The sequence below is a fragment of the Canis lupus genome, chromosome 3 (assembly GCF_048164855.1).
Source record: "Canis lupus baileyi chromosome 3, mCanLup2.hap1, whole genome shotgun sequence".
NCBI lineage: Eukaryota > Metazoa > Chordata > Mammalia > Carnivora > Canidae > Canis > Canis lupus.
Genome location: NC_132840.1, coordinates 47,651,284 through 47,665,034, shown reverse-complemented (window position 1 = coordinate 47,665,034; position 13,751 = coordinate 47,651,284). Strand labels below are relative to the sequence as shown.

The window sequence follows — 13,751 nt, the reverse complement described above, 5'->3', positions numbered from 1 at the left end:
CACCATCATCACCACGATCTCCTCTGGGCTCTGAAAATGGGTGGCTCTTTCCCTTTAAAGGTAGGACCCCGGGGTGCCTGGCTGGCCCACTTCAGCGGAGCGTCTGACTCTTGATCTTGGGGTTGTGAGTTTGAGTCCCACACCAGGTGCAGAGGTCACTTAAAGCTTAGGTTTGGAACTCAGCTCTGAACCAGCAGCTGGGAGGAAAGGGGAGACCAAGTGCCTGAAGGACCCACGTAGCCACCTACACTCTTGGGCTTCCCCTGCCGGCCATGGGCCCTTCTGCACCCACGATGAAGTAAGACTTCTGTCTCGGGAAGTTCCTGAGCAGCTCTAGGTCTGACACCAGGTCCAGCACGTAGTCGTGGCCTGCCAGCTCGGCCCACTGGACCCCATTCTTCATGGCCACTGTCCAGCCCCGCCAGCCATCTGCCAGCCCCCTGGTGACAGCACATGGAGGGACAGAAGTGAGGGATGGAACCAACAGGTATTGCCTGGAGAAACCCTGGAATATGAGCTAGCCCCCAAGCATGACCAGAGTGGACCCTGTGTATGTATGTGTTGGGGGGTCTGGTCTCCCACCTCTCCCCCTCCCCTCCCCCTCCCTCCTTCCCAGGTACCCGAGGGCATGCTGGGACGGGGATTATTCCAGGAGCCAACCTGTGCCTCAGAATGTCTCCAGCCACCTCTTCCCCCGTGCTCCAGGAGTGTACTGGGCAGGAGAACTGGTCACCTGGGACAGCGGCGGGTGCTGGGCTCAGTCCTGCTACTCCCCCGCCCGCACACGCTCTTAGGCTTCCCCACTCTTGTCCCATCCCTGTGCCCTTCTGTGAGGCAGAGAGGGAGGAGGGAAGGCAGTGCATGGTGGGAAGAGGACAGCTCACCATTGAAGCAGCCCACATCCAGTGCCATGCTGGCCTTCTCCTGGGTTGCTATCCACTCAAGCTGGGTCGGGGGGAAGGTGCGGGCAGCCCCAGAGCCCTGCTGTTGGGCCCGGCCCATGGCCTGCATGAGGCGGTGTTGACACACAGCCTGGAAGCCATTCTGCCCATAATCAGACACAAACCTGATGGATAGGAGTTGAAACCGGGATGAAGAGTGATCTGTGGCGAGCCCGCGAGAGAGGAGGATTCTAAGTCTAGTCTGAGCCCAGAGCTCTATGGTGAAGCTGAGAAGGCCCGAGCAAAGAGGCCAGCTCGGAAGGGTCCCAGGCTATAGTCCAGAGCTCTGGGATGATACTGGAGGGGTCCTGGGAGAGCCCAGAGGTTCGGGACTAAACTCAAAGGGCCTCAGGTTAGCCCCATAGTTCTGAGGCTAGACTAAAAAAATCTCAGACTATCCCAGAGTCCTAGGACTAAGCTGAAAGGGTCCCAGGCTAGCCAAAGGTATCTTAAGCCAACAAAGGTCCAAGGACATGCCAAAGAGGTCCCAGGAAGGTCCACCAAAGCTTGTTGGAGCAAAATGTCATTGACAAGGTAGGGGTTGCAGCAAGATGTGGGCAAGAATTCAGACTCTGGAAGACTCGGCTTTCAATGCCTTCACCAAGCCTCCCAGGGGATCGATCACCTGGCCCCTCCGAGCCTGCCTCCAATTTCTCATCTACACAAGTGATGCCGTGAGGGTTCAGCTTGGCCCAGGGCCAACAAAACTGATCCCCTCCAAGGGCAGGTACTCCACATGCCCGGCTCCCTGGCTCCCTTCCTGCTTCTGGAGCAACAATGGAGCAGCCCCTCGGTGGCGGTCACAAGAGGGAACCCAGAGCTGTGCCCACTGCAAGCCCAGAAAGGAAGGCAGTGGCCCTAACCTGTTGCCACAGATTCACAAGACTGACCCACTGAGCTGCCTACCTACTGCGCATGGCCCAGGTGAAGCTCTACATGCTCTGAGGCTCACAGCCACCCTGTAAGGTGGTCTTATTACCAACCCTAATTTACGGATGAGGAAAGAGACTCAGAGAAGGGCAGTGAGTTGCCCCAGGTCACACAGCAGGTGAGTATCAGAGCTGGGATTTGCACACAGGGCTTGCCTGAGCTCAAAGCATCCTTCTCACCCAGCGGGGGGATTTTTTTTTTTAAGATTTTATTTATTTATTCATAGACACATAGAGAGAGGCAGAGACCCAGGCAGAGGGAGAGGGAGAAGCAGGCTCCACGCCGGAAGCCCAACGTGGGACTCGATCCCAGGTCTCCAGGATCACACCTCAGGCTGCAGGCGGCACCAAACCGCTGCGCCACCAGGGCTGCCCCCAGCAGGGGGATGTTATCACTGTCATCTTCAGTATCATCAAGATGCTGGCATTCTGAAGGTTGAGCTGGGGTTTGAACCCAGACTGTCTTGCATTCAGAGTCTATACTCCTAACCACCTGGCTCTACTGCCATGACATGAGAGATGAGCACCTTTTCCCCAAATTCCCTATGCCCTGGTCTTGCCATCCTCTGAGCTTTGCAAGTCCTTTATCCAGTTTATGTGAGCCCTACCCTCCATAGTGAACACCTGCCCTTGTTTCTTGTTCTGAGACTGGTGGAGACAGAGAACGGACCCAAACAGGCCCTCATGCCTGAGCTTCCAAGCATAGAGACCTCACTCCTGGCCTGACCTCTGACATCCCCCCCAGGGCCTCAGGCCAGCATCACTGTTCTCAGCCCTGGCCCTGCCGGGTTCCACTCACTTGAGCAGGTACTTGCTGAGGCGCGAGGAAGGTGCGAAGCCGCTGAGGCATGTAGCCAGTAAGAGCCAGCCCCGCTCGGCGTTGTGGGAGCTGGGGTTACGCCACACCTGGTTGGCCAGCTGTGCCAAGATCTCATCCCGGAGCTCGGGCACCGCCAGCCCCTTCTGCACAATGTAGTTCCCAAAGACGTTTTCCTGGGCACCATACAGGTGAGGGTCGCCCATGAAACGCAGGATCTAGACCACAAACAGACTCTCCTGGGCCTCTTGGAAGGTTGTTTGGGCCAGGGCCCCATCCCCAACATGCACCCCTCTCTCGACCTTCCCATGAGTCCCAGGAAAGCCCATGTAACAGCACCCCCCCACCATGTTACACTGTAATTGCCATGTCCTGTGCCAAATGACCAGGAAGTTCATGCTAACTATGAGAAAACTCAAGATCCAAAGCATACTGACTTTTCTCTCCTGGTCAAGAACCTTCCACTAGCGCTCTCCAAACAGCCCTAGCCCCTCCCTTCGTCTCTGGCCTCCATCCCTCACCTCCTTCTCCATCCAGGCCCCAAGAAAGCACTTTTTTAACATTCATATCTGACCACTCCCTCCCATGGAAGCACCCTCCTTGGCTCCCTGGGGCCCTTAGAATGAAATCCAAGGCAGACAAGGCCTTGGGACCCCCTCCTGCCCCTTCCCTTTTGACTTCCATTAATTGATGTGTTTTGACTACATCAACTTTTTCTTCTCTTGGTGGCTTCTCCATCTGTCCTGGCTGGCAGATTCTAACTCCTTCCAAACTAGCTCAAATGCTCCACCCCACCCCCATCCCCTGCCAACAGGAAGCCCTCTTTGATTCTGTCCAGAGGTGGTTTAGGAACCTAGTTAGACTTCCCAGCCTCCATGCCTAACCTCTGTCCATGGAGTAGTCAGGTCTGCTCTGCCTCCCCTCCTCAGACTAGGAAGCCCTCGAGGAGGGGACCTGGATCTATTCATGGTGTCCCTGGGAAGCTCCATGGAGACTCTGGGGCAGCCTCTTTGTCAGGAAGACGGCTGGGAGAAGAAAGCCTCTCAATCCTCAAACCCTAGTCCAGAGAGGAGCCCTGATTCCATGCCCTTCCTCGCCCAGAAGTCTTTCCTCCAAAGAAGAAGGCTGGGCTTAATGGTCTGGGTTAGTGGAGGACCCAGGAGGGCAGGTCAAGAGGCTTCATGGCTATAACTTCAAAGGTGGCATGGGCGGACCCTTACCAACTTGAAGACGCTCACAGCTTCTGCATGGCACTCTACTGGCAGCCGTGTGAGGGGTGTCCTCAGGGGCAGTGTCAGCATCCCGAAGGCAGGTTCCTGCGGGCACAGGGCAGGGGCGTGAGGACAGAGCTGGGACTCCTGGGTACACTCCCTCCACTTCTCTGAGCCAGGTAGGGACATGAGAGCCAGTGAGGTAAGGGCTCCTTTCCCCAGAGTGTGGATGGGGACACTGAAGCCTGAAGAGAGGCAGACACTGGCCCTCAGTTCGCTGGTGGTGGAGGCCACCTGAGCCCCCTGGAGAGTCCCTCTTCCTGGAGAGCCCGAAATGAAAGCAGGGATGAGGTACTTGGCAAATGGCCACTTCCTAAGTCCCTGGGCCCCTCCATGTCTGTCTGGCCCTCCTCTGGAGCCCCTGGACTCCTCATGACCCGGCAAGTCAAGGGCTCTGGGTATGAGCCCATGCCACAGGGCATGGCCAGGACCCTGCCCCAGGCTGACAACAGGGCCTGCTGACCAGGGCTGCTTGGGCTCATGCCAGCCTTTACCTTAAAGTGGCATCGGACAAACTTGGCCATGGGGTAGTTATTGATATCGAGGGGCAGCGTGACACGGGGCTCGGCCTGGAGCCGGGGAGTCCGCACAGAGGCCACCCGGGGTCCCCGGGCTGCTCTGAGGCCTGTGGAGAGAGGGGGGCGTGAGGTGCCAGACTCTGTGCCTGCCCACCCCTTCCCCACACTGCGCCGCACTGACGTACCCGCCACCGCTTGCAGGAGTCCCGCCAACTCAGCGGGCACCTCCAGGTGCCCCACGGCCACCACCTCCCGCTTGCTCAGTTCCTGCGGGGACCATGCAGCGTGAGGGGCAGCCCTGCCACAACTCCCACCTGGCGGCCTCCCCTCTGGTCCCTGCTGCCACCCAGAGCCCACACCCACCTCCAGCTCCCGGAGCCGGGCCTCCTCCACCCGCAGCCTCCGCTCTGCCCTCAGCTGCAGGAGAGCAGATGGTCAAGGCGGGGGCAGGAGAACGGTGGGCAGAGGCGACAGCAGGCCCCAGCCGGGCCCCGGGGGCAGCCCAAGCCAACCCACGGGAGGTGGCTGGCAAAAGAAGCAAAGGGGGCAACTGGCCCCCCTACAGGCAGCAAAGAGGGCGCAAAGCTCTGGCCAGAGAAACAGAGAGGCACGGGAGAAAGAGCGAGAAAGAGAGGCAAGAGGCGGAGGAAGTAATACTTCAGGACAGGAAAAGACCCCCAGGAGGATTTCTGCAGTCGCCCAGAGACACGGGGTGGACTCCCCTCCTGTCATGCCACAGAGCCTTCAGTGGAGGCCAGGTGGGTCTTCAAGGCTCTGTGGACTACACTTGTCTTTCTGGGGGTGGGTTTATACAACGGGCCAACACTGGCATTAAGAGTAAAACCATATCCGGCGCTGCTCAGGCTGACAGATTCCATCACACCCAACTCCTGAAGGCCTCACTGTGAACCCAGCACAGGCTAAATCCTCCCCGTGCAGCATGTCCCTGAACCCCCACCCCCAAACCCCAGGGCTAGGCAGACAAAGTGAGGGTGGGGAAGGCCAAGTCCTGGCTGGTGAGTGGCAGAGCGGGGATTCGAACCCAAGACTGTCTGAGGCCAACAGTCTCCTCCTGGGGGCTAAGGGCCTCCTCCCTCTCCCTGCTGCCTGGCTCCCCAGAGCAGGGGGAGCAACAGGTCCGCACCTTGAGGTAATGCCGGTGGTTTATATACGTGTGCACCAGGGACCGGAACTTCACCAGACTCCTCCTCATCTGCTGATACCGCTGCCTAGGGGTGGGGAGTAAAGAAGTGTCCTGGGGGCTGGGGAGGGCAGGGCGTAGGATCGCAGAGTGACCAAGGTGCAGAGATGCCCACGCCAGCCGGGCTTGCGTATCACTGTCCATGACTCACTATACGAGCCCCATGGAGCTCAGAGAGGGGCAGTGACTCAGCCAAGGTCACACAGCAAATTAAGTGGCAGGTTCTGGAGGAAACTGCCTGGAGTGTGTACATCCCATCAGGTTGTAGTCCCAGGGCTCCCAGACCTGGGATGCAGGCTGGGGCCAGGGGGCAGGTGGGCAGGACATCCAAAAGCAGAGTCCGGACACCCTTCCTGCAGAGAGGCCCCGACACTCAGCTCACACACCTCTGGGACAGGGAGCTTATACCCCAGTTCAGGCAAGTCCTCTTCAGAGGCACCAGCAAGTCCTGCCCTGCGTGGGTTGTACCTGGCCAGGTAGCCCCGGGCCCGGCTCTGCAGCAAGACGATCTTGTGGCGCAGGGAGCGGAACCGCCGCCGGATGAGGAAGCCGCGCAGGCAGCGCTGCAGCGTGAGGGCTGCCAGGTGCAGGACACGCTCCCGCATACTCTCCAGCAGCTGGTGCAGGTGCTCCTTGAGGAACAGCTGAGGAGGGGAGGCGGGCCTTGAGGCATGGAGGGGCTGGCCTCCTGGGGCCGGGGATGGGCTGAGCGTGGGGAGGCTGAAGGAGCAGTGATGGGGAGCCAGGCAGGGGGAAGCCCCCGAGCATAGGTCTGGAGTCGGGATGCGCCTTCCGCTGACCGCTGACCAAGTCCACCACGCTGGCTCGGGGCCACTGCTCTCTGGCTGGGCCATTTCTCATTCCACAGGCTCCAGTTCTAAAGCTCCTGAACTCGGGGCTTCCCGGGGTCACACGTGAGGCGGGACTCACCTTGCTGACACCAACGCGGTACATATTTGGCATGACCGTGCACAGGCGGCTCAGCACCGACACACACATGTCCCCACTGGCCGGCAGGTTGTGTTTGAGGGCCACAAGACAGCGGTACCTGTGGTTTCGGTTGAATAAGACAGTTTACTGCCATCTGCTGGAAATTGTGCATAATAACTTAAAATTACTCCTTTGGAATCCGCCCCCTCCGCGCAAACACACACAATAAAACTAGGAAAAATAGCGGAATGAGAAGTACATCGCTATGTGACAGCTAGCGTAACGATCTCGCACAGCACACAACCAAGCAACTGTGCATGGCAGGCTCTGTCCTGCCTGGGTTCTGTATTCCTGGGGCCATGGGGGAGCTGGGTATGGAGCTGTGGAGCTCAGGAACCCTGACTGACATACCTGTCGATGAACACCTGGAAGGGCAGGCGCACTGGAAAGCCCTCCTTGCGGATTCGCACAGTCTCGAGCACCCCTGAATAGCGTAATTGTGCCATTACCACATCTGGCTCAAAGAGGCCTGGCTCCTGTAAGGAAGGCCCAGAAAAGGAGTTTGCATATGGGCCCAACCACAAATAGTCCCCACAGTGGGCTGGGCAGATGGAAGTCCAGAGAGGTACAGCCACTTGCAAGGTCACACAGCATGAGAAGGAGGATCTGGCTCTCCCAGGGGCCTCAGCCATTACATACCTTCTTGTGGTTGGGCTTCAGGCAGCGTACGAACAAGGGGTTACACCTGCACAGGGGCGGAAGGAAGGCACTGTGAGGCCCCAGGGCAGGAGGTGCTGACCCCTGAGGGTCACAGAGTGGGTCAGAGGGGAGACTGGGTGCCCCCCCACCTACATGCTCACCTCTCCATCTTTTCCACCAGATCCAGGAGCGACTGTTGGAACTTAGCGGCCACCGTGTGTGCCTTGTAGAGCCGAGTGACAGAGCTGCTCTTGCCCAGGCGCTGAGGGGTGGCCTGTGGGGCGTGGCTGGAGAAGAGGTGTGCCACCACCTGAGCAGGGGCGGGCAGCAGGCCAGGGCCATAGTCAAGGCACGAGAGACAGGAAGATGAGCGGGGGGAGAGACAGAAACAAGGAAACAGGTTGGTGGGGTGGGGGGCGGGGACAACAAAAAGAGTTAAAAACAAAAAGAGTCCAATCTCCAAACCAGAGGGATCAGAAAACTAACCCACTAGACCCCGGCCCTCTCTGCAAGGCTGCTGTCCTCCTGGATCACATGCCTCTCAAGTTGGTGCTCAGCACCTTCCACGAGACCTGTCCCATGGTCGGGCTGGCTTTTTTTCTTCAATCTGACTGTGCACTTGGCCCTGAGGTGGCCTGTGACACACATCGTTGTGAACTCTGACCACGACCTCAGGAGGAGGGTGCCCATTGGACAGAGAAGAAGGTGGAGGCCCAGAGGATAGGGTGGGTGGCTAAGAACAACAGGGCCATTTGGGAGAACCGCTCAGTGGGGGGATAGGGTGGGCACGGCTAGGTGGCCAGGGCCAGGATGGGCTGGGGTGATCCAGAGGGGCCGGCCAGGGGCAGGGGGCCGGACCAGGAATGGGAGAAAGCCCAGAGCAAGGCCGACTCTGGATTGGGATCAGGATCACAGCCTGGCTGCAGCCAGGGGGAGCCAGAGGCAGGACCAGATATCTGGGGCACTTCCCCATTTCCTGAACTGAGAGAGGGCCTGATAGCAAGCTGGGCGCTCTGGGGTGGGGACGGAGTGGCAGGAGGCCCGGCTGGCTCACCCGTGTCCGGCTCCGCACAAAGAGATCCAGCACATCCTGGCGCACCTGGTCATGGTTCTTGTCGAGGAACTTGTGCACCTGCAGGGGGGAACGGTGGGGCGGCTTGGGTAGGACCCCACACAGCCTGGGGGCACAGCCTATGCCAACATGCTTCAGCCTGCCTGCTCCCAGCCTCCTCCTTCCTCCCTACAGCAGGTCAGGGGCTCCCAGGCCCTGGGGACCCTGGCCCTGCCCCCCTGGGCCTCTACCTCCCTAACTGGACCCTTCCTTCTGCCATAGTCCCCTCCCCTTCCACCCCCACTACCCTCCCAATCCTCCGGGGAGGGGGGCACTAGCTCTAGCTTCACATGACTGTCTGGATCTTGGCCCCATCCTCAGTGAAAGATGCTATTTTGTGTCCTACAGATGAGGAAAACAAGGCCCAGGTGGGCACAGAAGCTTCGCATCCTGGCCTGAGACACCTCCTGGGCAGGAATGTGTCTGAGATAACTGAGTGACCCCATCACTACTAATAACAGCTACTCTTTAACATCCACCCCAGCCCTAGGCTTCCACACTCACATGAGATGGGCACTACCATGATCCCCATTTTGAGGACAAGATGGGCTCAGAGAGGTAAAGCAATTTGCCCAAGGTCACACAGCTGAGGATCAGCAGGCCCAGGACTAGAAGAGGTGGGAGTGTCTGCAGTCCCCGCTGTGCTTCTGTCTCCAACTGCGGTGGCCCCGGAGGCTGGGTGGGCTGTCCTGGGTCTCACCTGGTAGGTGACTTTGCCTGCATAGTGCTTGATGGTGAACTCAGGCAGCGGCATCTTGGGTTTGGAGTAGAGCGGATTGGCGCCGTGGTGGTAATGGCACTTCTGCAGAAACGTGTGGTCTGTGGCCTAGAGGCAGACAGGGGTCAGAGGGTGGGCAGGGAACCCCGGCACCCTGCCCCTGGGCTTGTGGCAAATCCTGCAGCCCTGTTTCCTGATAAGCACAGGGGAGGAGCAAGTCACAGCTGCCTCTGACTGCCCACTGCCCTAGGTGGGGAAGCTTAAGTGGACGTCCTTACTTGTGTCTTCCAATCAGAGTTTGAGGTCCAACCTCAAGGTCACCTCCTCCAGGAAGCCTGTGACTTCCCAAGCTGGTACCCCACTCTGGCAGCCCATTGCCCTCTAACCAGCCTCAGTCACCCTGGGTTGCGAACAGCAGGTTGGGTATTCTGAGCTCCTGTCCCAGGCCAGAGCAGAGAAGAAGGCGGGACCCGGGCCTGATGAGGACATGAGGCTCAGAGATGTTGAGCGAGTAGACCAGGCTCACCCAGTGCCAATGGCTCACCTGGGGAAAGCAGCACTGGTCATCAAGGATGCGCAGAATGCCATAGGGCTTCAGAGAGATGAGGTTGATACATGGCTGATTGTCAGCAAAGGTGATCTCCCGCCAGTCTATCTGTTCCCGAATGTACTCCTCCTGTGGGTGTCAGGGGCTCAGCCTCCTGGCCCTGCCCAGGCCCCATCCACCCTACCTCCCAGGCTGGATCCACATGAAGGGGCCTGGCCGGGGCACCTCTGCTTGCATAGGAAGCTCATTCCGTGGAGGGGCAACATGAACCATCTCTGAGCCTATTCCACCCTCCGCCTGGGACAGCCCAGCAGAGGGGGAGAAGGATCCCCCAAGAGAGCTTTTCTTGGCTCAGCACCCAGCAGCTTCCCCATCCAGGGCACGGGCCTTTGAATGTGCTGGTTCCCTCCACTCCGCCTGACCACCTCCAATTTGCCTTTAAAAAGCCAGCATTTCCTGTCTGGCTCTAAGGAGGCCCACCGGCCAGACAGGAGGGCACGGGAGTGCTATGGGCACGGGAGTGCACACCTGCTCCTCCTGGAAGATGATCTTGTTGAAAAGGTACTGAAGGTTCTCGTTTGCATAGTTGATGCACAGCTGCTCGAAGCTGTTGAAGCTCAGGTCCTGCCAGGTGGGTGGTGAGGCTGGGCCTGCTCCCTCCTTGGCCAGCAGCCCAGGTGTCCCCACCCAAGGCTCTGCTCACCGGCCCCAGCCTCCCCGGGCCCTCCCTGCCTTCCATGGCCTCAGGGAGTGCTTGAGAGTGAGTGAAGGAGATGAGAGGCAAATCAGGGGCAGATGACAGTGGATGCTGTAGGCAGAGAAGGGAAGAGGAGGCTTTATGTCCCCTGTCCCTCATCCACCTGTGCAGCCCTACCTCAAAGCCATAGATATCCAGGATGGCAATGGACAGTGTGTCCTGCCGCGGGGACACCAGTGCGTTGACCCGGGCGATGAGCCAGCTGAAGAGCAGCGCATACAACACCTTGGCGATGGCATCCCTGGGTCAGAGATGGTGCTGGGGCAGGTGGGCACATTGCCGGAGGCAGGGTGGGGGGTGAAGGGTGGGCAGGGCAGGCATCAGGGGCTCAGGCAGGGAGGAGCAAGGCCTCACCTGGCATCCACGGCACTCTCCACGGTTAAGGGGGTGAAGATCTTCTCTCGCATTGTCTCCTAGGGAGGGATGAGGCCCCTGAATGACAGCAGGCTGGCCACCACCTCCAGGAAGCCCCCCAAAGGATTAGGGAGGTTATGGGAAAGGGAGGGAGGTAGAATGATGGTGTGACTGGTCTCAGGCACACAGCTGGCCAGGGGCAGAACAGGACCCTCTCATCCCCCCTCTGCCTGGCTATGCTGGTGGGGGCAGGGCTGCTAGTCTAATGGGGGAGACAGAGGCATAAGCAGACAGACCCAGTGAGATCAAGCCTTGGGAAGAGACAAAGGGCCAGGGTGTAGGCTGCCCAGGGCGGGTAACAGCTCACACTGGGGCCAGGGGTGGCTTCTTGGAGGCTGGGGTGATGCCTGCATTGGGCCTTTAAGCATGAGCAGGTGTGAAAAGGGGAGAACAATCAAGGCGCAAGGAGAAGCCTATGCTGTCTAAGCAGTGGCAGGAGGCTCTGATGGCCCATGGTGCCCAGGGACTCACAGTCACTTTGAATGTGATGGCCTTCTGCAGGCCCTCGGGAGAAATCTGCAGGAGCTCCGCCACAGCCTGGATCTCCCGGGCACTCACCACCGAGGCGGTCTCCTGCGCGTCCGTCTATGTAAACACCAACAGTGGTGTGTTTCAAACTAGATAACTGGGTTTAAAGCTTGTATAAAAAACATAAGCTACAAAAACTAGGAAAATCCTGAGATAGAAGGGGAGTGAAGGAGGCCCCGTGAGATACTCAAACATGTTAGAGTTATAATAATTAAACCCCTGGGGGGAATTAAGGCCTCGGGGGGCACCTGGGGGGCTCAATAGGTTAAGCATCTTTCTTGGGCTCAGGTCATAATCTCAGGGTCCTGGAATCGAGTCCCACATCCTGCTTCTCCCTCTGCCTCTGCCCCTCCCTCTGTCCTTGCCTGCTCACACACACTCTCTCTTACAAATAAATAAATAAAATCTTTTAAAGAAAACAGTGTGGAGGGCAGCCCAGGTGGCTCAGCAGTTTAGTGCCGCCTTCAGCCCAGGGTGTGATCCTGGAGACCCGGGATCAAGTCCCACGTCGGGCTCCCTGCATGGAGCCTGCTTCTCTCTCTGCCTGTGTTTCTGCCTCTCTCTCTCTCTCTCTCTCTCTCTCTGTGTCTCTCATGAATAAATAAAATCTTTAAAAAAAAAACAGTGTGGGGATAGAAACACAATACATAGATTAATGAAGCACAATGGGCAATCAGGAATTAGGCATAAATATGTGTGAGAATTTAGTGCATGAATTTAGTGCATGATTGTATTTCTTGAATTACAGGATTAGCATAACTAAGTAACCATGTGGGAAAAAAGAAATTGGATTCCAACCTCACATCTTCCTGGGATAAATGCCTGGTGAGCCAAAGATTAAATGTTAACACACACACACCATAAAAGGTCCTGAAAAAATTATGGGAGAAAGCTGTTACAATGTTAGAGAAATAACTGTCTCCAAAAGTGATTAAAAGTCTAAAATTTATATAAGAAATGATGCATAAATAAAATGCCTGAAAATCACTCTTAAAATCTACATGGCAAAAAACCAAAACAAAATAGGACAAACCAGCAAGCAAAACACCAAAAAAACTTGGATACAAATCAAAATAGAAATGATAAGCTAGAAAACATATTTGCAATTCACATCAGAGACAAAGGGTGGACTTCCTTCACATATATTAAAAGCTCTCATACACAAATAAGAAAAAAAAGAGGAGCAACTCCAATGGTGGCTGGAGGGTCGTGGGAGATAACAAATGATACATGCACAGCGTACCCCAAAAAGCAAATATAGATGGCTCCCAAGCTTTTGAGGAGATGACCTGCCTCCTGAGGGTGTCAGGGCCCCATGAGGGGCTATGGGCTCTCTCACCTCATACTTCTCGAAGTAGACATTGCCCAGGTGCAGAATGGATGCCAGGATGCGGAAGATGCTGTCCTGGTCCTCACCACTGAAGCCCAGCACCTCCATGGCTGCCAGGAGCCGGCGGAAGTCATCTGAGTCACTCTTCCCTGAGATCTCACAGTTCCCGCCCTGGGCAAGGGCAGGCACCAGGGGTCAGGGACCCTGGCCAGGCCCTCCAGCCCTGAGGCCCCAAGCAGGTGGTGCATGCCGGGCCCTGATCAAGTGCTTTACATGCGTTTGCTCGTCTAGTCCTCACAACATCCCTTAAAAGTGGTATTATGCTGTCCCCATTTCACAGAGGAGGAAACTGAGGCTCAAAGGGGGAAATGCCATAACTCCAGGCTGCTTAGCTCTGTTCTAAGCTATAGAGAAATGAAATGAGGTAGCCCCCCACACCCCCTAGGACCCTAAAGATGCCTGTCACCCTTGTCATGATGAGACACTTTCAATCAAAATCATGGCCCCCAACTCCCATTGCCTTTGCTGGCTATTAGGACACCATGAGTTGGTTCTCTCAGCCCACCCAGGGTGATGGGGCAAGGGTGCCAGACCCGGGGGCCCTCGGACGCCTGCACTGCTCACCTGGTTCAGGTAGTAGTAGGTCTCAGCCTCCTGTAGACTGAAGGCTTGTCGCAGCTGGGCAGGCAGCCCAGCCAGCAGCTCATAGAAGATGTGGTAGTTCCTTTCATTTTTGGCCTGTAGGGTAGCAGGGTGGGTGCAGAGAAAGGAGCCACCCACGTAGAAGACCCCCAGACACACACAAGGCCAGGTGTGCTGGCCCATACTGGTACACAAGGACCCAGAGGTGAGCCCAGGCCCCTGTGAGGACTGAGCTTCCAGCCTGGCACTGGCTGGGGATGGCGGGAGGGAGGCGGCTCAGGTCAGGATTTAATTTTGCTTGGAGGAATAAGAGCAAGGTAGTCTTTCTTCTCTTGTGCACATTGGGCACACACACCTGTGTATGCTGTGTTCACGGTCCAGAGGGGACACACAACACA

General features: G+C 57.3%; 1 protein-coding gene across 1 annotated transcript in view; it reads right to left on the bottom strand.

The window, feature by feature from the left end:
* The window catches only part of MYO15A (myosin XVA), a 51,778-nt gene that overhangs the window by 25,256 nt on the left and 12,771 nt on the right, over positions 1 to 13,751 (bottom strand). The window contains 23 exon segments of the mRNA XM_072820882.1: positions 249 to 440; positions 661 to 733; positions 885 to 1,066; positions 2,670 to 2,905; positions 3,908 to 4,003; positions 4,453 to 4,583; positions 4,662 to 4,743; positions 4,840 to 4,893; positions 5,621 to 5,705; positions 6,146 to 6,321; positions 6,608 to 6,725; positions 7,019 to 7,143; positions 7,307 to 7,352; positions 7,468 to 7,616; positions 8,361 to 8,438; positions 9,118 to 9,243; positions 9,680 to 9,811; positions 10,211 to 10,306; positions 10,557 to 10,680; positions 10,794 to 10,852; positions 11,325 to 11,438; positions 12,721 to 12,882; positions 13,336 to 13,449. Of these exon segments, the coding sequence (XP_072676983.1) occupies positions 249 to 440; positions 661 to 733; positions 885 to 1,066; positions 2,670 to 2,905; positions 3,908 to 4,003; positions 4,453 to 4,583; positions 4,662 to 4,743; positions 4,840 to 4,893; positions 5,621 to 5,705; positions 6,146 to 6,321; positions 6,608 to 6,725; positions 7,019 to 7,143; positions 7,307 to 7,352; positions 7,468 to 7,616; positions 8,361 to 8,438; positions 9,118 to 9,243; positions 9,680 to 9,811; positions 10,211 to 10,306; positions 10,557 to 10,680; positions 10,794 to 10,852; positions 11,325 to 11,438; positions 12,721 to 12,882; positions 13,336 to 13,449 (2,750 nt within the window).